The 25,491-nt window shown below is 42.6% G+C and overlaps 1 protein-coding gene and 1 long non-coding RNA gene across 5 annotated transcripts in view; one reads left to right on the top strand and one right to left on the bottom strand.

Annotated features, from left to right (window-relative positions):
* The window catches only part of LOC147035411 (lysyl oxidase homolog 2-like), a 201,714-nt gene extending 194,091 nt beyond the window's left edge, over positions 1–7,623 (top strand). Inside the window, exons 13-14 of the mRNA XM_085897886.1 lie at positions 3,627–3,738; positions 4,010–7,623. Of these exons, the coding sequence (XP_085754012.1) occupies positions 3,627–3,738; positions 4,010–4,089 (192 nt within the window). The 3' untranslated portion in view covers positions 4,090–7,623. The remainder of the gene's footprint in view (positions 1–3,626; positions 3,739–4,009) is intronic.
* The window catches only part of LOC147035409 (uncharacterized), a 116,575-nt gene that overhangs the window by 59,613 nt on the left and 31,471 nt on the right, over positions 1–25,491 (bottom strand). For all 4 annotated transcript variants that reach the window (XR_015062340.1, XR_015062342.1, XR_015062337.1 and 1 more), the window contains exon 3: positions 4,603–4,690. This is a non-coding gene — a long non-coding RNA (uncharacterized LOC147035409). The remainder of the gene's footprint in view (positions 1–4,602; positions 4,691–25,491) is intronic.

Here is a 25,491-nt window from a genome sequence, read left to right as displayed (position 1 = left end):
ATTCGAGTATCCTGCGTCGGAGTGGCGACCCATCCAGGATTGTGCCCAATAGCCAAGGAAACGGCTTCGGCAGCACCGACGCTCTGTACAGAGTATGGTCCCATTGGATGGAATGGATATACAGGTAGTCGTCGACTTACGACCTATGTGACTTAGGACTGTTCGACTTTACGACCAGAATGCTCCGCCCACTCAGACTGCTCAGTTTCTGCCCCAGCGCCCGCCATTGCTAGCGTGTTAGTGTGGTCTCAAGATGTCTACTAAGAGGAAATTATCTTTGTCTACTCAACCTGCCAAGAAGGAAAGAAAGGCCATTGATCTCACCACGAAAATGCAGGTGATCAAACAGTATGGAGGAAAGAAAGTGAATGCGATCGTACGTGATCTTAAGTTATCACACTCTACTGTGTCGACGATTTTGAAAGATAAAGAAAGGATTCGTGAAGCTGTGAAAAGTTCTGCACTCATGCAATCACAGGTATAACGATGTAACGGACCGGGCCCATCCACGAAATGGAGAAATTGCTGCATGTTTGGATGGAAGATCAGATCCAAAAACGGACACCTTTAAGCCTTTTTACTGTGCAGACGAAGGCTAGAAGTCTATTTCATTAATGAGCCAAATGAGAGGGACGGAATTATTTTGGGAACCGCGCCGGCTCCGCGGGACGCTGCGTGAGATCCGTTCCGTGTTTTGCAAATCGCCCAAGTGCGGGCGATTGCATGATGGGAAGCTGGCGTTGAAACGATCGCTCCGTGGGACGCTGAGTGCGAGATCCGTTCCGTGTTTTGCAAACCGCCCAAACACAGTCAATTGCATGATGGGAAGCCGGCGTTGAAACGATCCGTTTTTTATGTTTTGTATTATTTTAATTTAGTATGTTTTGTAACTACTGTAAAATGTTTTCTATTTTTTGTATTTTTGTATGTTCTTGCAAATATTAAACCAATTGTATTGTTGTATGCAGTGTTTGACCTAAACCTGACGGACGTAAAAACGTTATACAGTAACAATAAAAATGGTTTTTATAACCATGGTTATAACAATAATAAACAAAGAAAATGTAAATAAAATATGACTTGCAGATGATTATTATATCATTATACAGTATAATATACATACGGTAATTTTTGCATAGGCCTATACATTATAAATAAAGCTAAAAATAAAGGTTTGCCGACTTACGACCAAATCGACTTACGACCGATCGGTCGGAAGTCGACGACTACCTGTATATGTATATATATATATATATATATATATATATATATATTATATATATATATATATATATATATATATATATATATTCATACATATATATCCATTTATTTATATAAACATATATATTGTTGCGGATTCGCGCCCGCCGGCGTGCGAACGGCCACGTAACTCGAATCGCGGCACGTCGCCCACCGGACGGACAATCCAGTCGTGACCCTCTCGGACTAATGCCGGGAACCAGTCACGGGTGGACCTTTCGGTCTCACCGCGATTGAGCCAATCGGCCCCCGCGTGGGATAGGGTTGCTCGCCAAATTCGACCTACCTAAGTACCCACACGGAGGGTAGACCGGGCGATCGCACCTCGCCGCAGGTCGACTTCGGACACGGGCCACTTAAGCGACCCGTTCCGTACTATCGGAATAACCGAGCGGTGTTATTCGTCGGCCTCGACGGTTCGATTAATTATCGGGCGTCTTAGCCCACGACCAACCCTTTACGTGAAGCAAGATGGGGATTCAATGAAAGAAATGACGAAGCGAAGCGGGAAAACAGTTCAACAATAAGCACATTTATTTCGCGATGAACGGAAAGCACACATATACAATTCCACCAAAAGCACATGTAAAAGAAGAAGACAAAAGCAAATGCAACAATGCAGATCTATCCGACTACCGGGCACTCGGCAACACTTATACAATTTTACTTCACAGACGGCGCCGACAACACATATTCCCAAAGCAAAAGAAAAGAGAACCACCCTCCAGGATGAGGGGGTAGGCGGGCCTGGGGCCGAGACCGTGTCGGGCCTACCCGTCTGATGATGAGACGCGAAGTGGCGGTGGTGCCTCAACTCCACGGGCCTCGCGGACAGTGGCTGGCAGGGGGTGGGAAGGGGGCCCCCTTTTGTCGCACTATCTCAGCGCGGGGGGAAACAGGAGGGGGTTGCTGATGCTCGGGGAAAGGAGGATTTCACAAAATCTTGGGTCCCGCGACGAGCGTCTCCACCACGACCTCGGTCGCGCCGCCGGCCTTTCCCTCCGCAGTTCCCCGAATCCGACGCGAGCACCCCCTCAACCGCCTTCGCCGCCGCCGCCTCTCCACAGCGCCGTCCTCTTCACTCCGACTCCGCGAACTCCCAACTGCACTCTGAACTCTTCTCCGACGAACGCAGTCGTTTTTATAAGCCCCATGGCTTCGCTCTTTCATCTTTGACCCTCTGCCTCCGACCTTTCACCTCGCTCCCCATTGGCCCGAGGAAAAGTGGGCGTGAATGCTTTTTGATCCATGAATTTGCATATAGCGACCGCCCTCCAACGCCCTGGAGGCGGGGCCAAACCGCCCCTCGCTCACCGATTGGACGGAACAAAAGTGGGCGTGAGTCGTTTTTGATCCGTTTTTCTGCGGTAAGTCCGCGATGCTTTTGAACACGCTGCTTGGTGCGCGCCCTACACGAGTCCAGCATCGGTGCCCACGAGTGGCGCGAGATGACGGTGATGCGATGGTGGCGAGTTGTGACGGTAAAGGTCGTGGCGGTTGTGGTGAAGCGGCGTTGTGGTTGGTGGTTGTTGTTGTGATGGCCGCGTTGTGGTTGGTGGTTGTTGTGTGATGGCTGTTGAGACGTGGTTGGTGGTGGTAATAATGGCGGCTGGTCCAAAATAAAGATAGTAAAAGAAAAACGGCTATCCTGAAGAGTCGCAGCCCTCATGAATGACATTTATTCCCTCTAGACAACGGGTTTGGGCCTAACTACACATATACTTACCGAGATATCTCACCTTAGGGACCTGAATGGTGGTTTGCGAATTTGGTCAACCACAACAATATATATATATATATATATATATATATATATATATATATATATGTATATATATATATATATATATATATATATATATATTATATACATATATATTATATACACACACATTTTTTTTATTTTTTTATTTTTCAATCCGGCTGTCTCGTGCCTCGCAGCGTTTGCTTGGTAGATGGGGCTATTTATAGTTACTGTGACCTTTCCCTTTGACCCGACTATTCATGTCTTATTTACAGTATATTCTCATAATAAAGGTTTGTTGAAAATTTGATGACAAAAGCTCAAATGGTAAATATGTTATGGCCTGGACAGACAGACAGATAAATACACAAACACACACATAAACACACAAGCACACAAACACATAAGCGATTGTAAAACCCGTCTCCCTCCGCACGGAGGAAGGCTAACTACAGGGGACATGGGGGGAGGAAAGGGAACTAGCCTCATTCGTGTTGACCTCCAAATCTGGTAAATATTGAAATTTTAAAGTTACACACATAGCTGCAATTTTATAAAGTTCAGGTCCATGATGTAGCATTTGTGCTGATTGTAATCACATGCTTATTGTGCCTTTCAGATTGTGATTAATCCTGAATTTTCAGTGTCTGAGTCAGACTTCTCAAACAATATCATGAGGTGCAACTGCAAGTATGATGGGCATCGTATCTGGATGTACAACTGCCACAATGGTGAGCAATATCACATTGATCAATTCTAATGAGCTAACAAACGGATAATATTGGAGCCAATGGACATGATCATCACTGGACTTGGAAGCTGAGATGAAGGGCTTTTTTGTTGGGTGCGACTTGTACAATCTTTCACTTTAGGAGAATGGGTTCCCTTTCGATCCTCGGTTCAAATCCATATATGGTTTAAACAAATTAACTGAAACCCCAGTGCTGTGCTGTATGAGTACATGTTATATATTTTGTATATTTTCTGATTATTTATTTACAGGTGATGCTTTCAGTGCAGAAATTGAAGAGTTGTTTGAGCATTACTCCAGTGAAATGAATAATTACATTGCATCACGGTGAAGGATTTTGTCATCGGTATCCCAGCACCTCCAAGAGCAGCCCTGTGAGCGATCAAATGTCAGATGAAGTCATCTTTTGTTTGAAAATCAAAATCTTTATTTTTCACGGTTTCCCTTTTTTCATGAGCAAGCTTGTACATATATCAAAGTTAAATAATTAATATGGTAATATAGAGCATGGGGTTTTTATGCTCGACCTTTTGAGTCAGGCTGAGGCCCTCAGGATCCTGAGATATCCAGGCTGCCCTCAGGTTTGCCATACTACCAAGCTCAACACAATTGCCTGTGTCAGTGTATTGTTGGAACCTTGATAAAAAATTGTTTTATACAAGGTGTGTATAATTGATTGCTATTAGGTAAATTGCTAGTATTCCCAAAAGCACTTCGCAATGTTAGTACACCAATAATTGTGTACATTTTCAAAAATTGTACAAAAAAGTCTATTTATTTGAAACATTTTACATAATGTATTGATTGCACGAAATGCATACGTGATACGTATACCCGAACTCACCTGGCACCTGTACGAAGTTAAATTAGGCCTCTTCGAAGTTCAGCATTGGTGTCCACGCTTACCCAGCCAGAATCGTCGGGGATCGGATCTAAGATAGCGGCAAAGCATTTACACATCAACAAATCCAGACGAGGATGTTTCTCGGAATTATATCACGTGTAAATTACTCACTTTTCTATAGGAATTAGATGTCGCTGTAATGTTACATCATCGTGCTCTCACACGGTGGTTTCGGAGGCTTCAGGAGAGGCATTTTCTGTTGTGCATAAATCGTTTTCGATGGCAAATGGTGATGTAACAAGAAATGGAATCGTTTTTAATGATGCGTTTCATAAACATATTTGTGCAGGCCTGATGGGCCTAATGGTCTCCTCCTGCATTGTAGTTACTTGTAATTCCTTGGATAAAGTAAAATGAAAACACTTCAGCCATTTCATGGTGACACATCCACAAAAGATGCCCCTTCGTAAAAGTCATAAATTACTTTTTCAAATCTCGTTGCACGTTTCCTTTGGCCACCATGACCTCCTGGCCTTACTCTTCCTGTGAGGCTGAGTGGGAAGCTTGAACATCCAAGTAAGTAGAGTATATATGTTCACGACAAATTGCTTAACAGTCTGCAAAAGGACTAGTGGTAACATTGAGGGAACACAACCTGTTAGAGTTAGAAAAAAAAAAACAAATGGAAAACTGCATGAAACTTCAGTGATATGAAACAACACGGGATGCTTACACTGCATTTAAGCATCCAAACAGGCCTCGGTCCAAAATTGAACCTACTTCCTTTTCATTGCTTTTTTTTTAGTTTTTTTTGGTATACATAGTCGAGGCTCATGGAAGAGCTATTGGTACACTTTTCATTTAATGAAACGAAATTTGCACCATCAGAAGATGTTACACACAGGCGCGTACATCTATTGTGCTGCGGGAACAGGGATAGTCGGGCAGCCTGTTACTATATTCTGCACACCGTTTTAGAAAAATAATATTGGGGGAAAAACACGCTGATGTTGTTGGCACAATCGCTGGTGAGTTAATTTGTGTACAAGTTATGATGAACACCTGGTTTCACACAACTACGTATTTTATCCACATCTGCGTCCCATCTACACCCATGATTCCTTATTGCAAGCTTCTGTGTCTGCTGTTGATGCATTTGCCTCAAACTTCTGTCCATCCAGAGCAGCAACTTAGCACTAAAGATAAAAATGATTTATCCAGATAAATCTCCGGTTAAGTTATGTCCTCGGTGGTTTAAAAATGTTCTTAGATTGTTTGCTTTTATTTTCTTAATGCTTGGGATACAAAGTATAGGCTCATGGAAGAGCACTCGGAGATGGATGACAGAAGGGTAGGAAGCTGACAATGGGGCTGGTGGAGAAAACAGTTGGACAGGTAAATAACTGGCAGGTAAAAGAGGAGAGGAGAGAAATAAATAAATATCGTAACCGGGAAGGACACACGTATCCTGCACTGTTCGGGGAGATGTGGAGGGTTAAACGAGTGGTGGCTGTCAATGGTGAGTCGATAACTTTCCTGAGAATTGTTTGTTATGGATCCGGGGTTCGAAGCTCGTCATGAGGGGAAGCACTCAGGTCCCTCCCGAACGCCTGGTCCTGAGGCTTATGGGGAAACTAATGAGGGAAATGTTTCAATCGCATGTCTGAACAGTCAGCCCCAAACCAAATATCTTGCATCTACATATTATATAATTAATATGATACAAAGTAATCTAAGTCGTCACACCTGTACAAATATTGTGGGCGAATTAGTCATTTCCTGATTCTTCCAATACCTCTGTTTTAAATTCCACTTCATGCGAGGGTTTTTGCAATAATTTTAACTTTAACAACTTTTGTAATTAAATCAGTAACTTCCTCTTAATTAGTACAATCAACAACCTTTGTATAAACCAAATGCAACTTGTTTGTGGCCACCAATCATCACAGATGGACATACGCATGGAAAACTATGCAAAACTAAAATAGCAGTCTTACACAGGAACAAAGGGTGGTTTCATAAAAGTTGTGCTAGTTATACCGTATATACCTCAGCATCATTATAATTTCTTTGCAAAACAAACTGTTTACTCATAAAATAACTTTAATTTGAAGTATGATGGTATCCATAAACAGGAATACGAGTCATGGCTTATGATTCCACGATGAATAAAGTGAACAATAAATAATTCTGCTTCTGTTCACGCAGTTAGCTTTTCATTGGGAAAATAAAAATATATATACAAAATATACCATTATTATCAGATATAGCTCAACCACCGAACTTACGTTTCATGGAAACTTGTTTACTTGTCTTTAAAACTTATAACAGTAATTACCCCACGATGTCCTTCGGGAAGAGTAGGCGTGCTGTCGCCGGCACCCTGAAACAAATTCCAGGTTCCTGCTTTAACCTACAGGGGGCACTGCATCAGTTGCACAGCTGTACCCCCAGCAAAATGATGCTACCCGCAGCCAGGTGTTGCATGCGAAAGAAGAAGATGATTACAGCCAATCATGGTTAATCTTGCAATGGTATAAAAAGATTCTTAATTGTTTATAAAGGTGAGTGCTTATTTCAAATATTAAAACACAAAAGGTAAAGGTTAAAAAAACAACACCTGTAAGCCTTAACACTACTTTTCAACATTGGTGCCAAGTTCCAAGCACTTTTTTGTCGCTTACATTGTTGTATCATAAACTTGCAGGAATGACTTTATCTTGCACTAAATCCGTGGTATATTGTATGTATGTCTAATGTTTGCATTTATTGTACAATTTTTTTCTGAGATCTTTCATTGTTGTTATTGTTGTTGCAGCAGAGTGCAAATGTGGTGCTAGAAAAGTTTCCTACTTCAGGATATTTCTTGCCTTATTAATGGGTTCTTGTGTACTTGCAATGTATTTACTTGAAAGTTCATTCATGTACTCTGCTTTTTAATACATGCCTTGTATACTTTGGCATCAAATTGCTGTTATAACTACAATGCCGTCATGATTTTATTAAAGGAGTCCTTGTTGACATTGGTTCATCATCTCACTTGAGTATGATTACTCATTGTCTCATTTAAGTAGAATTATACTTACTTTTGATGTTAATATCTGCAAAAGTAGATATTCACGATTTTTTTTCTTAACCCTTTGAACCCTGAGCACCTTGGACTTTGGGCTCTCCCACCCTAGGCTCCCTGGAGAAAAATCCGGCCGCTCGAGTAAATGGAGGTTTAAATAGCGGCTAGTAAAACGGCCACTAGGGTTCAAAGGGTTAAATAATTTACAGTATTCATTCAGGTTAGGTCTGGTCTGGGAGCATGCGCCAAAGCAGCGCATCTCTGTGTCCACTTTCCGCCGGTACTCCAGGGGCCTCCATCTGGCCATCCCCCAGGCTCCTTGAGATGTTGATCAACCTGCTGCAACCATGAGGCACGTGGTCGGCCCGTTGGCCTCCTCCACTCACGAGGCTCCCTTGTTGAGAGAATCTGGTAAGCAGTATCAGTGTCAGGAAAACGAGCCACATGTCCATACAGCCTCAGCTGACGCTCACGGACTATGCAGGTAATAAATCTCATTTGAGTCTCTCTCAGCAACCGCTCGTTGGACACAAAGTCCGACCAGTGATAGCCAAGGATTCTCCGAAGAGACCTGGTACCAAAGGAGTTAAGTCTCCATCTCAGATCCATGGTCAGAGTCCAAGTCTCACATCCATAGAGCAAGACTGGAAGAATCATACAATGGAATGCTAAATGGGCCATGCACTAAAAAGAAAAACTTTTTTCCTCTTTTTTGTTTTATTATCTTGCCAAAACGAAGTTTTTGCAAGATATGTTAGTCAGCTTGTATGTTTTTTTTGTTTGTTGTTTGTTTGTTTGTTTGTTTGTCTGTAATCACGTATAAAAAATTCTGCAGAGCACAGTTATAATTGGAAATTTTTGTAACTTCGCATATCAGAGGCCTATAGAGGTCCCTTTCAGTGCAGAAAATTTTGAAGGTCAAGGTCAAAGGTCAAGATCACTTTGTCGCAAATCAGGGGAGTCGACGAAACCCTTATTTTTTGAGTAATTTTGATCGGATCGTCTTCAAACTTCATGGGAATATAGTTCATGGTCTGGCGCTCAGCTGATTAATCTTTGGTGGCGATTGGCCTTGACCTTCATGGTTAGCGCCTAAGGTCAAACATATTTGACCCCAAGGTCAAATTTTCAAGTTTTAGGAACCATATCGTGTAGTACCTCAAATTGAACACCTCGATGAGTGCTTTCTAGATATGTCAAGCTTGAGACATTATGACGTCATTTGGTGACGTTATGAGGCAAACGCATATTTTTCATGGTTACTCTGTAGAACGATTCTCATCGGAATCTCTCGTAGGCAGACATTCCTCAAGGAGTTGCTCCTGGTGAATAGCAGCTCTGTTCACCTCAGTGTGACCTTAAAGAAGTCACACGTGGTCACCTTTTGGCAAGATAAGGGTCACCCTGAGGGTGACATTGGTTTATTTTTATTTTTTGCACATTCACGATTGTTCAGTCGATGCTTTCTGATCGCAGAACTGGAATTGTGGGCAAGCAATTTGGTTGGGTTTTTAGTATGTGTAAGCTTGTATCTGACATGTAGCTTGATTGTTACAAATCACCACTATAAGTGATGCTGTGCCAATATAAATAAATTTTTGGAACTTCTTCAATGCAAACTACAAGCATTGTAATTGTTATTTTGAAACCACTGATCCTGTCACAACATTTTGGATTGATTTGTGAAAATAAAAGCACTACAATCCACCAAGAATTAACTCGAACCACTTTATTTTGACTTGCGATTTGACTTGGACTTGGAAAAAATGACCAAAATGATATGTCGGCAATCTTCCTTTTACCCCGAAAGTTAAGTCTAAAATTAAAAAAAATCTGGGCAGCAGCACCACACGAACTACACCGACTCACCTGGAAGCGGATTCACTGCCCTTTTGTGCACAACCAGATACAGCGACTCATTTAACATGGCCGAGTACTTTATCTTTAGACGACGACGCAAGTTCACTCCAATTTATAAAAATTAAGGAGCCTTAGGTTATTAAGAGGTTTGAATTGTAACAGTCAGACCACCATCGGGGAAAGAGTGCCAGGTTTAATCAATTGTCAAAGACAGGAGATGACGTACATACATTACAACTAGAACGGGCACTCAGTAGAGCGCATATCTTCGCCAACGCTACATTTTGCCCCCCCCCCCAGAAACCGTTGATTGTGAGGGTATTTAATCCCATACCACATCTGCCATCTCATATGTGTTATGATGGCTTAAAAACATTAAATTTCCTGCTGTTTGACACTGATTCACGTACATTGTACAATTTCTGTATGAACTCCCTGACCTTTTTTGGGTGTCGGTGTCAAGTCAATCTGATGATAACTGGTCACATAATAAGAAATAAGTTCAGTGACCCCCCCCCCGCCCCCCAATGCTTTAAACTCACCAATAAAGTCACTGTCAAATATTACACATCACAGGATAGGGAATTGAATTCTAAACATTTTGAATCTACTTACATACAAATTGTATAAGAATTGACCGCGTTATGATAATAAAGGTCATTGACCCCCCTGACTTTTGACCCAAACCGCTAACAAAGGTAATGACGTCATTGTGTCATATCGTATATCACAAGATTGGGCATTGAATTCACAACATTTTGGCATTGGTTGCATGCAAATTGGATAAAAATTGACCGCACTATGGCAAAATGACGATTTTGACCTTTTCACGACCTCGACCTTTGTTCTCTTAATTTTGTAATTGATATTAGAGTGTGGGGAACAGAACAATCAACATTTTGGTGTTGGTTTCATGCAAATCGGATAAGAATTGACCGTGTTATGACTAAAACCGCACATTTTGCAATGTCGTGACCCCCCCCCCCTGACCTTGGACTCCCAACCGCTAATAAGGGTTATTACGTCATTGTGTCATATCACATATCACAAGATGGGGCATTGAATTCTGAACATTTTGGCATTAGTTGCATGCAAATTGGATACAAATTGACCACGCTATGGTAAAAAGACGATTTTGACCTTTTCATGACCTTGACCTTTGACCCGATCGCTCCCAAAATCTAATCAAATGGTCCTCGGATAATAACCAATCATCCCACCAAATGTGCTGCAATTCAGTTCAATACTTTTGGAGTTATGCGAATAACAAACAAACAAACACATATTCACAAATAAATAAATAAATACACAGCGATCAAAACATAACCTTCGCCACAAAGTTTGCAAAGGTAATAATACTAGTTCTACAAGATCTAGTAAACCTCTATGCAACATCCTTTCCCTGCAAACCCCTGAGCTTTATCATAACTGGAGGAACTACCGGCCAATGAGGTTGCTTATTGATGAGGCCAGGCGACCGCTATGTTGGGACTCCCGACCTACCGACCAGTTCTACAGTAAACAACGTGGTCAAGCCATCACAGATTGGCAGGTTTTTAAATAAACTGAATTTTTTTTAAGGGCCTTTTCATGTTCTCAACTATTGCACAACATAATGCCGTATCCTACTATTAATTTGCAATTGGTCACTGGTTTTGCCATCAATATAAATTTTTATTATGGACCCTAGGCATCAAAAAGCTACATATATAAAACAAACATTTTCAAATGGAGTACCTCGCCACCATTAGAGCGTTTAAATTGCATCAGATGTGGCAACTTGATAGTGTTTTAAATATATTGCTATCGCCATGCGACTGGTCCGAGAATGAATGGATCACGTGACCCATCAATCAGCCATGGCTGCCAGCTGGGTTTGATGCCCCAAACCAGGGTTGCAGGTATTGAGTCCGGATACCTCCTCAAAGGGCAAGAAGCTGACCGAGGGTTACATGCTCGCACGGTCATACATATTCCAGATAATGAGGGAGGTGAATTGGAAACAAGACACCATTTTGTCATCATCTCAAAAAAAGTTCCCCAGGGGTGAGGAACATAGTAACCAAAATAATTGAAATCAGATAAGCGGTTTTCCATTTTTTACAAAAAACATTTTTTTCAAGATGGCCACCCCAGTCGGCCATACCCAAAATCAATAGGGTTCTTCCTTTTCAGGTGGTACATGTGTGACTCAAATTTCAAATCAATATGGCGAACAGTTCATGAGTTATCGCACTCACAGCTATAAACGTTGACGCCCAACCAGCCAGCCGGACGGACGACCCGGGTGACAACAATATCTCCCTTCCGCCACGTGGCGGGGGATAATAAAAACCACAGCAAATTGTCAATAAGCAACAAACAACATTCCCCCAAATTACCCACAACAGAATCCCAAGTGATGCATATTTCTTCACAGTTCTTATCACTCACTCGACAAGAACACCCTACAGAGAATACATATAACAAACAATACCAAGTAAGTCTATTTCATATTCGGAGGCAAGCTGTGCAGGAGGTGAGTGCTTATTTTATAAAGGTGAGTGCTTATTTCTTGGGACCATTGTTCTTGGGAGCTCTCTGGCACAGGCAATCCAGTGTAAAAACCATCAAGCTCCCTAACTGTAGCTCCTTCAGCACGCAACATCAATCGATAAACCCCGTGCGAGCTATCTTGGTAACGTAAACTGTAGACTTCTTCAAGGCAGATTTGCCCTGTGGTGAGGCTAATGGCTGGCTATTTCCACACCTGTACATTATCATGGCTTGAGCTGCAAAGCTCTCATCTGCACTTTGTAAAGACACGTAAACAGAGGCTAATAACATTAGAAACGGACAGCCAGAGGGTTGAATAGGGAGGACATAACAGTATGGTAGGGAAAACAAACATCTCACTGTGCATATGCAATGTATAATTGTATATATTTATATATTGCACAAATAGTACGTCACACTTATCAAAACAAATGCTAAAAAATAAATATCATTCTACTGAACAGATTTATTAACCCCTAAAGATCATTCCCACAACAATACATTTGGACACAATTTGGATTATTTAGACCTAATTAAAGGGACATACTATTTGGCATACATGTTTTGTAGATTTAATTGCATACATAAATACCGTAGTGGCCTTGAGTCACCTGATTAAAACACTGAATTAAAATTGTGGTTTTCCATCCATCCAATTGTTGCATTTTAATAACTCTGGTTAAGGAATAGACATACACACCTTTAGTTTGTTTGAATCGCTATTTTAATTACACTTGAGATATTTTCAACATACAATGCAGATGCAGACAGGAAATAAAACAATATTATTGTCAGCAGAGAAATCTGGAAAAAATATTGGTGTGGCCACGGATACCGAGTGTATTATGAGGGGGTTAATCCTCGTTTCTCCTCGGAAGAACTGCACCTGGGACCACCGCTCACAATTAACTTTCTGGTACGGTGGGTTGCCGAACAACCACAAACGCCAATCAGTTTACCACAAGTTCCAGTGCCCACTGTGTAATTTGCTGTTTAACTAGAGGTCACATGGCCTCTGGACCGGGGAACATGCCCTCGGAGATGCACTGATCTTAAGTAATGAGGCTGAGCGTTTACCGTTGGTGCACGCTGACTGACAGGTTAATTAGTTTGGGAAATATAATCTCCTAGTCTATCTAGGTTCGGACAATGCTGGATCAATGGAAGGAAATGACAATCACGGACAGGCTGAAACATCAACAAGGAATTTATTATGATGAAAAATAAATAAACTGAAGGAGTTTTTATTTCCTTGTCGATTAAATGGATGAATCAAAAATGCTCAATCAACAACATAATCTCAAATAGATAAAGAATTCAACAAGCATCTATAGAAAAATGGACAAAGAGCAGATGCTCATCACTACGCCTTACTTAACAATTAAACACGAGACATGAGTACCCAGCAGATCATTCAGGAGGAAAAGAAATCTGGTCTCGGCTTACCAAGGCAGAAGTCGTCATGCATCTCCTGAAATAACCCAAAATGTGTGAGCATGCCTTGGCCCACCTCTCAAATGAGCTCTCCACAGCTTGGCTCGTTTCTGCTGCCAGCATCCTGCCTCGCCATGCACCCACCTGCAAACAGGCTTGAATACCAATCGATGTCCCTCCCAGGAACGCCAAGAACCAGGTATGCCAAGAGCCAGGTACGCCAAGAGCCAGGTATGCCAAGAACCAGGTACCGAGCAGAACCAGCAAGAACAGTCCAACTGTCACCAACCACCGTTGCTGCTGTCAACAACCATCAGCAGGATCTCTCACAAACTCCAACAGGGCAGTCTTGCCGTCCTTTTATAGGCAACCTGTGTGGGCGGAGCCTCAAGCACGACTTCAGCCAAATCCAGCTTGCCTATTGGCGCATCGCTGCACGCAACCTCCAACCATCAATTCTCTCTGTCATTCTCTCCTGACTATCGAATGAGATGCAACTCCCAATTATCACAGGCCTGGCTTACGACGCCATGTTCGGGGTGCTGGACAAACGCCAGAAAGCAGCCATTTGCTGGAACAACCAAGCGAAAACATGAAGTGCCCACAGAACGTCAACGGGTAATTATCACCTCTTTGTTCAGCCCGACACGAAGAAGAGCCGGTTAGCATCCATGGAGCTACTGAACGGGCTGTTGATCACCGATGGAAGAAGGTGGGTGTCGAACGTCGATGAAGGAAGGCAGGTGTCGAACCATGAATGGAAAAAGGTGGGTGCTGAGGTAAATGATCGGAGACCACAGCCATGCCCGATTGCCAGAATGAACTGTCCATGGAAAGCTTGCAGTGTGATTTATTGGCTCTAATGTCTTGCAAGTCCAATGTGAAAATGATAACCAAAACAAAATGTGTAAATAAATCGTTTATTTCCAAGCCAATGTGTCTTGATGGAAAGGGAATACAATGGCTATCCATCGCGTGCACGAACGGTGAATATCGCTCATGCAGAAATGAAAACTGACGTAAAATCATACGTCATGAACATGTCGTGAAGAGGAAATGGTTATCCCATAAGAAAGAAAGAAAGAAAGGGAACCTATTCTCTACCCTTCTTCAATGCATCAAAGAGTTGGAATCCCACCAGACGAGGGGATGGGTCTATTCTGAACATGCCTTTATGGAAACAACTGTCTGAGGACCTGGATGTTGTGGGCATTACTTGGATCCGATTCTGAAATCCACAACAAATCAGTGTGCAACAAATCTGAAATCTACAACAATATCTTGAATTTGATCAATTTATTCTACCTCACATAAAATTACTGATTCTTGAAAAGGATGAGTTTTGAAAACTGTTTGCAGACTTCGTTTCCCACAATGAGCGAGGTTTGTTGTTTGGCAATGTGGTGCATCCTGATCTTGATGTAACATGCACAAGTGTACTTTACAAGTACTTCACATGGTTGCTCTCTGGTGTGTTGTCCAGTATGTGGTCTGACAGGCTGTCAAACACTCCTTTGTAAATGGCCTCTTGAAGCACAAGTTGGTTGGTGGACACAAGAGTAGAGGCTCATGGTGACTTCTTGCCTGTGGATTTGAATATTCACTCCAAATACCGGTCCATAGATTCACACACTGCAACTACGCTTGGTGATACCACAGCCAGACCACCATGGTTCTTGTGATGCACCAATGATTATGGAGAGCCTGGCGTTGGCTTATCAGTTAGGGCAGTGGCTTGGGATCCTAGGGTCCTGAGTTTGAGCCCCGTTTTCCGCTGAATTAACACCAAGGGTGTGACTCAGCCTGTCATCCTTCCAAGATTGGCGAAATGAGCACCAGGATACTGGTAATAGAGGCACTGCATCAGCGGCATAACTGCGCCCCTCACCAATGATGCAACCAGCAGCCAAAAAGGTGGCACACGAAGAGAACCAATGATTATTGCACTGATGTCAGCACAATGTCATCTTCACCTCCAAGAGCACCTCCACAATCAGGGCAATGGTTCTCCTTGCATGCCATACGGACCACAAAGCCTGAAAAATGTCCAACTGCATCCTCTTTGTAGGACGATAATGGCAGAAAGCTTGGTGCTTCTACATAGTCATGGTCAAAGTCTGCAGGTTTATCCAAGGGGATGGTATATAGAACATATATGGCTTGGTCAGGATTCGAACCCAAGCTAGACAGCTTAAAGGCAAGTTTAGAGAGGTGCTTTCCAACCAATTAAATGTTTGGAGGCATACTGCTCGGCTATTATGTACCCTCATAATATTATTGAAACATGCTTTTCATATTCTAATTTTACTGCACTTTTCATCCTCATTCGTCAAGATTTACAAACGTACAAAACCCCTCTCCAAAATGTACAATGGTAGTACATAGATAAGCTTGGGTGTGGTCCATTACCAATGAGCTTGCGGAGGGTTCAACAAATGGGAGAAACTGTTGATAAGGAATGGCTGGCTTGGAAAGCGATAACAAGCCGATTGGTCGTGTAATGGAACACGCCTGTTGGTCGGAGGCTCGTCCAACTGACCCAATTTATTTATCTTTCTTTCCCTCCTCCTCGTACTCTGTAGCTGCAAGGAACACAACAAATTCGTCTGTGCAAGTTGTCACCAGAGGATCGAGAAAAACTGAAAACGATGACCCGGACAGCATCTGCTCGAGTACCACGATAGCATTGTTTCCATGGAAACCACCATGTTGTTAAGTGTTGCCGAGCACTCCGTTCTGTCGAAGTGCTTGTTTGAGCACTTTGAATCAAGCAAGCCGCTTGGCAAGCGATAGAAGGCTGCTTGTTAATGGAACACGCCACTTATGTGTGGTGAGGTTCAGTGTGTTGGAAGCTCTGTTTTGAGCTGTAGAGATTCTGGTTACGGAAATGGTCTCCCGTTGTTGGATCTCCTCTGGTCGTGTGGCAACGGGTGAAAGAGGCTCATCCATGCGACCGAAATGCATACGGTTCCGATTGAGTGGTGATGAGATAGGACCGCGGTGTATGGTGTTTAGAGTAGTGATTTTATCCGTTAAGCCAACACGAGCTTCTCTGATCTACTGATTCATAATTCTTTTGAAATGAGTAAAATAACGTTGAAAGAGTACGAACGTTTATCCGGATCGAGGGAACCATTTTGTAATTTTCCAACTCTGCCAGTTTTCCATGCTCCTTGGTAACATCTCCCATCTCGAAGTGGAAACAATCCCAAACACTCACTCATTGTAATGTATCACGTAGGGAAAGCAGCTTGAGTGCACCATCAGTCTTTTATTGATGTGAATGCGATTATTCTCTCTCTGTGCGATCTGGCATGATGTGTGACAAAACAGCACCAATCTTTGGGTCAATTGAGTTCATTCACACCCCCACACTTTGGGTCTTTGGGTCGTACTGACTCCCATCACACGACAGGACCATGTCTTTGTCTGGGTCGTAGTGAACAAGCACATTTGAAGTCTGCAGCATGTCTGTTGACTTCTGGAAGGCTGATGACTCCAGAATGTCCCATTTCCAGCTGACGCCTTGTTTTTTTTTTAACAGGTAATACAGTGGGTCAAGCATGGTAGCAATGTTTGGGATATACCTGCTGTAGTACTGCAGCATGCCAGTGTAAGCCTTGAATTCAGAAATGTTGGTCGGAGCTGGGGGGCGTCTTTGATTGCTCTGATCTTCTCTTCAGTGGGATGTAAGCCTTCGGCATCGATACAATGGCCCAAATAGGTCACAGACGGAACCATGAACTCGCACTTCTCTCCGCAGGCGTAGTCCGGAGTCGGAGATAATGAGTAGCACACGTTCGAGATTGTCACGATGATGAAGCTCTGAGCGGCCAGTGACTAAGATGTCATCTTGACAAATGACAACGTGTGGTTCAGCAGCGAACAGGCTATCCATACAATGCTGGTATATTCCTGGTGCTGATTTGACACCAAAACTCAGGCGGTTGTATCTGTAGAGCCCCCGATGCGTGTTGATGGTGAGATACTCTTTGGAATCCTCATCCAGAATGACTTGGAGGTCGGCTGATCTCATGTCGAGCTTGGTGAAGTACTGTCCTCCGCTCAGTTTTGCGTACAAGTCATCGATCCTTGGTATGGGATATTTGTCCAAGGTGGAACATTTGTTGATCGACCTTTTGTAATCCTCACAGAGTCGTTTCGATTTGTCTGCATTCACAACAGGAACAACTGGATCAGCCCAATTTGAGTACTGAACTGACTCAATGATATCTAACTTTTCCAGTCTGGCTAATTCTGCATAAACCTTCTCTTGCAAGGCTAGAGGAACTGGGAGTGCTTTGCAGAAAATTGGCTTCACATCTTTCTCAACATTGAGCTTGGCAGTGAAACCCTTCAATGTCCCGAGTTCATCCTTGAAGACATCCGGGTGTCTCGCGAGGACAATCGAGTCGTCCGGAGGCACCTTGATCATGTCCGGTATCGGTTTTGTGATCCTGTTATCTCCACAAATGATGTCTCACCACTTCCTGAACCTGTGAAGAGCGACGTTGGTGCTGCAGATGGTACTGCACCACTCCCTGAGGATGACCCCAATAACGGTGTTGCAGCATCACCAGCGGGGCCTTCTGTCAGCTTTGTACCCCGACGATCATCCAGAGTTCCAAAGGCGCCCATCTGCCTTGATTTGTAGCCAATACTCATATATTCATGATCTTTGTATTATTTATGAGTGTCTTCATTACTCTTGTGTTCATCTTTAATGCATTGGTGCTGGAGTACGGTTGGTGGCTTGAAAGCCTGCAGTCTATGGATGTGTTCCCAAATGAGTTTGATAACAGAGTCAGTTTTGTCCGAGAAGTGTGGGTCCATCCCCGGGGACAGACCAAGAGTTCTAATTGGTGAGTGTTGTTGCCATAGGTTACTGTGACATCACAAGACCCACGGGATTGTATTGACTCACCGCTATATGTAGTGAGTTGGATGGGGGACCAACGGAGGCTGGGTTGTTCCGAATTCCCCCACAGGTTACGGAAAGCTGCTTCACTCATGAAATGGCAGCACCCGTGTCTACCTCCATTTCCACGGTCCGTCCGTTTTTATCTACGATAACCAACATAGGAGTAGACTGTCTGCCAGACTTTGTGTGGAAAAGGTCATACGACTGAACACTGTGGCTGTTAGGGCTGTCTCCATCAGTCATGTCTTCCTGGTTATGCTCCGAGTCAGGAAATGGGTTTTGCATTCGTCTCCACTTGTCCTCCATTTTCGACAGTAATAATTATTGAAGATAATTAAGACAGTAAGAAAGCAGGGGTCTTTCAGTCAGAGAGTAGGTCATTAATTGAATGATCTCCCCATAAAAGTAGTCGCAGAAAAAGGAGTGACTACGTTTAATTTGGAATTAGATCGGTGTGGCGTATCCGAAGGATTACGGGGTGAGAGGCCAGACACCACATAAGTTGAAGCTCCACGTTTATTGCCAGAAAGGCGCCCCCCCCCCCCCAAATGAAATCTTGCACAACGTTATTCCCGCAACGACACTTGCACAACAGTGCAAGGTACAATCACAAATTCAACCGTTCTAATGCCTTGCATGTGCGAGCAGAGCGTCGCAAGATGGGTGACTGTTCTTGTGGAACACCGACAGTGGCAGTCTCAAGAGGAGAAGGAGAGGAAGGAGGAGGAGCAGGCTCCACCACACTACTATCGGGCTCAGACTCAGTGGGCTCAGGCACTTGGCTCACAATCGGAACAGACACCAGGTAATCACCCCCAAAGGGCTGAATATAGTTTGGAGGATTGAGGTCACAATGCCACAGGTGGAGCTGGTCAATATATTTACGTACTGTTTGTCCATTGGACAGTTCCACAACAAATAAAGAGTTGCCAATTCGATTTATAACACGACCAGTGAGCCGTTTAGATCCACGGCCGGGACTGAGCACAAAAACAGGATCGAACACATTGATGGCATGTGGAACTGAGGTCCTGTCATGGTACCACTTCTGTTTATACTGGCGGTCTGAAATCCTGGACGAATTATTCGGATGAATCAGGTCGAAGCGTGTCTTTAGCATTCGACCAAACATCATTTTTGCGGGTGTGCGTCCAGTGGTTGTGTGCGGACGTGTCCTATTTGTAAATAACAAACGTGATGACTTGGTTTGCAGAGAAAAACCGTCATTTGCCTTTTTGAGACCATTCTTGATCACCTGGACAGCTCTTTCGGCCTGACCATTGGAAGCAGGTTTAAAGGGAACACTGTGATATTGCTTGACACCATTTTGTTTCAAGAATCCTGAAACACAGCGCTGGTGAAACATGAGCCATTATCACTAACTACACAAACTGGCAAACCATGAGTGGCAAACATGGCACGTAAACTATCAACCGTGATTTTGCGAGTACAGGATGATAAGGCTAAACATTCAATCCACTTTGAATGAGCATCGATTTCAACCAAAAACATCTTCCCTAAGAATGGACCAGCGTAATCGATGTGAATTCGAGACCATGGTTTGGAAGGCCAGGACCATATGTGAAGCGGTGCCTCAGGTGAGTTCAGGGCAGTGGCCTGACACACGGAACAATGGCGAACGCAGCTCTCTTGGTTTTCATCGATACCCGGCCACCAAACATGGCTCCTGGCAAGTGACTTCATGGTTAAAATCCATGGATGCGATTCATGTAGCTCATCACACCTTGTTTCGACCTTTGGGCGGGACAATGACCCTGCTGCCCCACAGCAGGCAACCAGAATGTAAAGACAACTCATTTTTACGAGCAAGTACGGCCTCAATTTGTAATGGAATTCATAGGGTACAGTTGACCATATGCCACTTAGAACACATTGTTTGACAATATAAAGGGTCGAGTCCACATTTGTCTATTGTTCAATTTGTTTGGAAGTGATTGGAGCATTATGACAGTCAAGCACACTCATTGCCAATAAAAATTTCTCCCGGTACAGGTACATTACCCACGTTAACTGGTTGTGGTAATCTACTCAAAGCATCAGCACAGAAATTCTCACTGCCAGGACGATACTTTGGAATAGTCATGGGCTGCTAACTTCTCAGCTCAACGCTGAATGCGTGCAGAGGCTTGTGGGTTAATTCACTTACTCTCATTGAACAGGGATTGCAATGGTTTGTGGTCGGTTGCAAGTTCAAATTGTCGACAGAAGCGATACTGATGCATCTTTGTTTCACCAAAAATACATGCGAGAGCTTCTTTTTCAACCATGGAGAAGTTACGCTCCGCAACTGACAAAGTGCATGATGCATTGGCCACAGGCCGGAGTATACCGTCATTACGTTGCTGCAACACACAGCCAATGCCATAAGACGAGGGATCATAGCTTAGAACCAATGGTTTAGCAGTATCGTAGTACACCAACACTTTAGATGAACACAGCAACCGTTTTTCCTCAGCAAACGCCTTACTACACTGATTACACCATCGCCATTCAACACCTTTACAAATGACTTTGTGGAGAGGCTCAAGGATGGTGTTCAGATTCGGAAGAAAGTTACAGTAATAGCTCAACATACCAAGGAAAGCTTTGAGCTCGGTCGTGTTCGCAGGAGTCGGAGGAGCATCCTTGATAGCTTCCGTCTTGGACGTGCTGGGCCTGATGCCATCAGCACTGACAATACGACAAAGAAATTCCACATCGGGAAACATAAATCGACATTTGTCACGTTTCACCTTAACACCGGCTTCAACAAGACGTTTGAGAACTGCCTCGAGGTTACACAAATATTCAGCATCATTGCGGCCGGTGATCAAAACATCATCTTGAAACACTACAACATTTGGAAATGCTTTCAGCAGATTCTCCACATTGTGTTGAAATATAGCAGCGACTGATTTTATTCCGAAAGGACTGCGGTTACAAACAAACAATCCCTTGTGAGTGTTACAACATGTATACTTCTTGGAGTCCTCGTCAAGCAATATCTGAGTATAAGCAGATTCCAAATCCAGGCGGCTAAACTTATTTCCACCAGAAAGCGTAGCAAACAAATCATCTGCCTTGGGCAGAGGATAATGATCCTGTTTGGAATACCTGTTCATTGTTGTTTGTAATCAACACAAATCCGAACACAACCATCTGACTTTAATACAGGAACAATTGGACATGCCCAATCACTGGACTCAACAGGACTGATAACACCTTCCATCTGCAGGCGGTTGAGCTCTGCCGCGATCTTTGGAAGCATCATGTGAGGTACAGACCTCACTTTACAAAAGATTGGCTTAGCACTCTCATCCACATAGATTTTAGCTTTAACACCTTTAAAGGTGCTGACAACACCTCTAAACAATGAGCGGTATTTGTCAAGAATGGCATTGTGATTAACATCACAAGTCATCAATTTCATCACAGGTCAATCAAGTTTGATGAATTCAAGCCAATTACGCCCAAACCATGTCGGCCCATTTCCCTGAATGATCCACAAGGGTAGTTTCTGTGACGCATCATTGTAGGTGACCTTCACCTCCACACGACCAATCACAGGTATCAGTTCATCGGTTTACGTTCTCAACTTGGCGTTCACCGGTCTGAGTACCGGTGTCACTGTCTCCTGGCTAAACAGCCTGTTGAAAGTTTCGGAACTCATGATTGACTGGCTGGTCCCGGTGTCCAGCTCCATCTCCTCGGCAATGTCATTCACCATGACATCCACCACAATGGGTTTACTTTTATCCGACATACTGAGCAAATCATGCTCCTTTGAAGCAGGAGGTATTGCTTCACAACCGGTCACTGGTGTGGCCAAACCGATCATGTGGTGATTCGTCCTGTGTTAGGATGTCTGGTAACATCTTCAATAGATGGGCAAGTTTCCCACAGTTATGACAGGAGCAATGTTTGAAACGACACAGGTGGTGTAAGTACCTGCCCCTACAATGCCAACATGATCCACTGCTCTGCTTTGGCACAGACGAGCTCACATTATGAAATGAGGTGATGTGTTGAGCAGATCTGTGAAATTGAGGATAGCTGGGCTTCACAGCTGATGATGATGAGCTCAGTTTGTTCACATCATTACATGAACTCGGCTGGGAGTCTCGCTCTCTGCCACTGATAACACTCAGCCCCTCATCCGTAGTCATGCAGGTAGTTGCGACTGGCACAGCTTCAGTCAGATCGAGAACAACAAACAATTTCCAGAGGATCGTCTCCGGGTCATTCCGTGTCATTTCAGCCGGGGGTTGCGGTGACCCCTTCAGATTTTTCTGAAAAAAATCTCAAAGCAACCTTAACATATATGAGGAAGGTTTGCCAAGGTTTCGCTCAAAATTCCAAGTAGTGTCCGAGATGTGGCCCTGCAAACACCCGAAGGGTGTTTCAATTCTGGCAGTCACGAGTTGCAGATTTGTATCTGAAGCATTTTTGGAGGGCTCTAAATTCCAGTTTTACAAACAGAGTTCTAAAAATTCACACAAATGGTGTCTATTCGTGAGGCTTTCAGAATCTGACATGAAAAATGTTCTACTTAAAATACTTTTGAAGATAAGTACTCTCAAAAGTAGTGATTTGTAACATGCAGTGAAAAAAATTTGAGTTTTCAAATTGCTGCCAACAGTCAGTTTATTCATCATGAAGAATTTTGTTGCCTGATTTACATAATCTAGTGACTGGATCATTTACACAAGAAAACTGAAACCTTTTGGAGAAAAATCTTGGGTGCTATAGGTGTATGAACTTTGCTCCAGACTCAACGGCACTGAAATTTACCCCTGTTTTACCCCAAGTGTTCACCATGTTGACAGTTACACAGCTCTTTTAAATTTTTATCACTTAAAGACACATACATAGGCAAACTGTGGTAGAAAATTCAAGAGTTATTCTCAATCCCTTCTATTTTTAAAAAGGCCCACTATTTAAAAAAAAACATGTTCGATGAAAGATGTAGAATAAAAGCAATAGGCGTGCCAAACATTCATAAGTTGGCACCACAATGATCAAATTGTGTTTTTTGGTCAGAACAAGTATGTGGTTACGTTAATTTGGCTCACTTTTTTTTTAAGGATATTTTAGTTTAAGGCCACCGCCAATCTCAACTACAAATTGAGACACATAATGTGATCATAATAATCACCATTATAATTATTCATTTGCATATCTAATTGTTTATATACTTAGTGTACATTGTATGAAAGTCTACATCGATTTGTAAAGGTAGGTACAATGGCTGATTCAACTTTTTACAGCGCATGCGCTGTATACAATTGCACCGAGTTTGAAATGTCCCCGGCGTCGTCTCCTACGTCTCCGGTGGGTCCGGTGTCCCCCCCCCCCCTACGTGCCTCAAGACAGCCAATGACGGCCGTCCGGTAGATGCAGTGCGTAACCTCGACGGAAATGGCGACAATTGACGGAAATACCCGAGTATTTCAATGGAAATTTGTGAAACTAATGTGTTATATATGTGAAAACCATTTAATTTATTGCTTGATGGAAAAAAAACGAAGAAACGCTCCCCTCATGTACGAACGAACGAAAGACGTCATTTCTGTCCACCATGGCATTTCGCGCCGAACGCAGAAAGCTAAGTTCTTCTTCTGCCATCATTCTCTTTAATATTAGCCATAAACAAGTGTTTAGTCATGCATTCGTAGTTGAAATTTACTTACAACAAGAACGACAAAATAATCTCAGATTCAACAAGAACGAAAAAAAAAAAAACGAAAACATCACGTGCAGGACAAGACCAATCGAGCTGAAGGAAACGATACTGTAACTGCACTGCTCCTGATTGGTCAAAGGACACCACATGTGTTGTGTGGGCGGCGTTATGCACGAGGATTCCAGGCAAAGTTCTTCTTATGCCATCATTCTCTTTAATATAAGACATAAACAAGTGTTTCGTCATGCATTAGTAGTTGGAATTTATTTACAATAAGAACGAAAAAATAATCTCCTCAGATTCAACAAGAACGAAAAAAACCCCCGAAAACATCACGTGCAGGACAAGACCAATCGAGCTGAAGGAAACGATACTGCAACTGCACTGCTCCTGATTGGTCAAAGGACACCACGTGTGTTGTGTGGGCGGTGTTATGCATGAGGATTCCAGGCAAAGTTCTTCTTATGCCATCATTCTCTTTAATATTAGCCATAAACAAGTGTTTCGTCATGCATTAGTAGTTGAAATTTACTTACAATCATTCTTTTGTGGCCTCCTGCCACGCTGTGTCGAACGATTTCATTCCTTCTGTTATATATAAAGGTGCTTATCACAATAATAACAAGTTTTTTACATTTCAAATATTAAGTACGCTTTTTGATTGTTTTTCAACTGAAAAAGCATAAATTGCATATTTTAACATTAGTGTACTCATTTGATTCACCACACGTGCTGTAATGAAGGATTCACTTGTTTTTTCATAATTCATATCAAATTGTTTGGACAAATATACTTGGATCCATTGTACAAAGTGAACAGTGATTAGTTTCATAATTGCCAGGATATAATAAAATGTAACAATGAGCATTGGCAGTTACGACAGGGCTGTGTATTAGGTTAAAGCCTAAATAAGATAGAGTTGTGCTTCATGCCTAACTTTGGAAATGATTTTGGTACACTTTTTTAAGCTTTACAAAACCGGTTTATATATTGTTTGATTCCACTTAAGTCATACTTCCTTACAATATCTTTATTTTTTCTATGTTTGTTAGTAAACATTTTATTTTTAAAAAAGTCGCTTTTGGGACTGCAGAATCATTAGAAATTGATGCATTTTTTTGTAAATTACTTCAAAACTTCAAACCCCACATTTATGATATTTTGCATGAATATAAAGGTTTACACAAGTATTTACTTGGCATAAATTTGATGTTTATGTGCAAATTTAATTCTCTGATATGAGATTAATAATGTTATAAAAGAAACAAAGATTTAAGACTGTAGACCAATTTGACCAAGCAGAGTTTGGTTCAAAGGTGTGAATGATCAGAATCCACCCCCTGGGTAGCTCCTGTTTATTTAAGAGCTGAATTTAGAAACCTGGTA

This window comes from Eptatretus burgeri, chromosome 1, assembly GCF_056783735.1.
Source record: "Eptatretus burgeri isolate ZD-2024b chromosome 1, Ebu_testis_v1, whole genome shotgun sequence".
Lineage (NCBI taxonomy): Eukaryota > Metazoa > Chordata > Myxini > Myxiniformes > Myxinidae > Eptatretus > Eptatretus burgeri.
The sequence above is the reverse complement of the archived record's forward strand: the minus strand, read 5'-3'. Positions and strand labels throughout refer to the sequence as shown.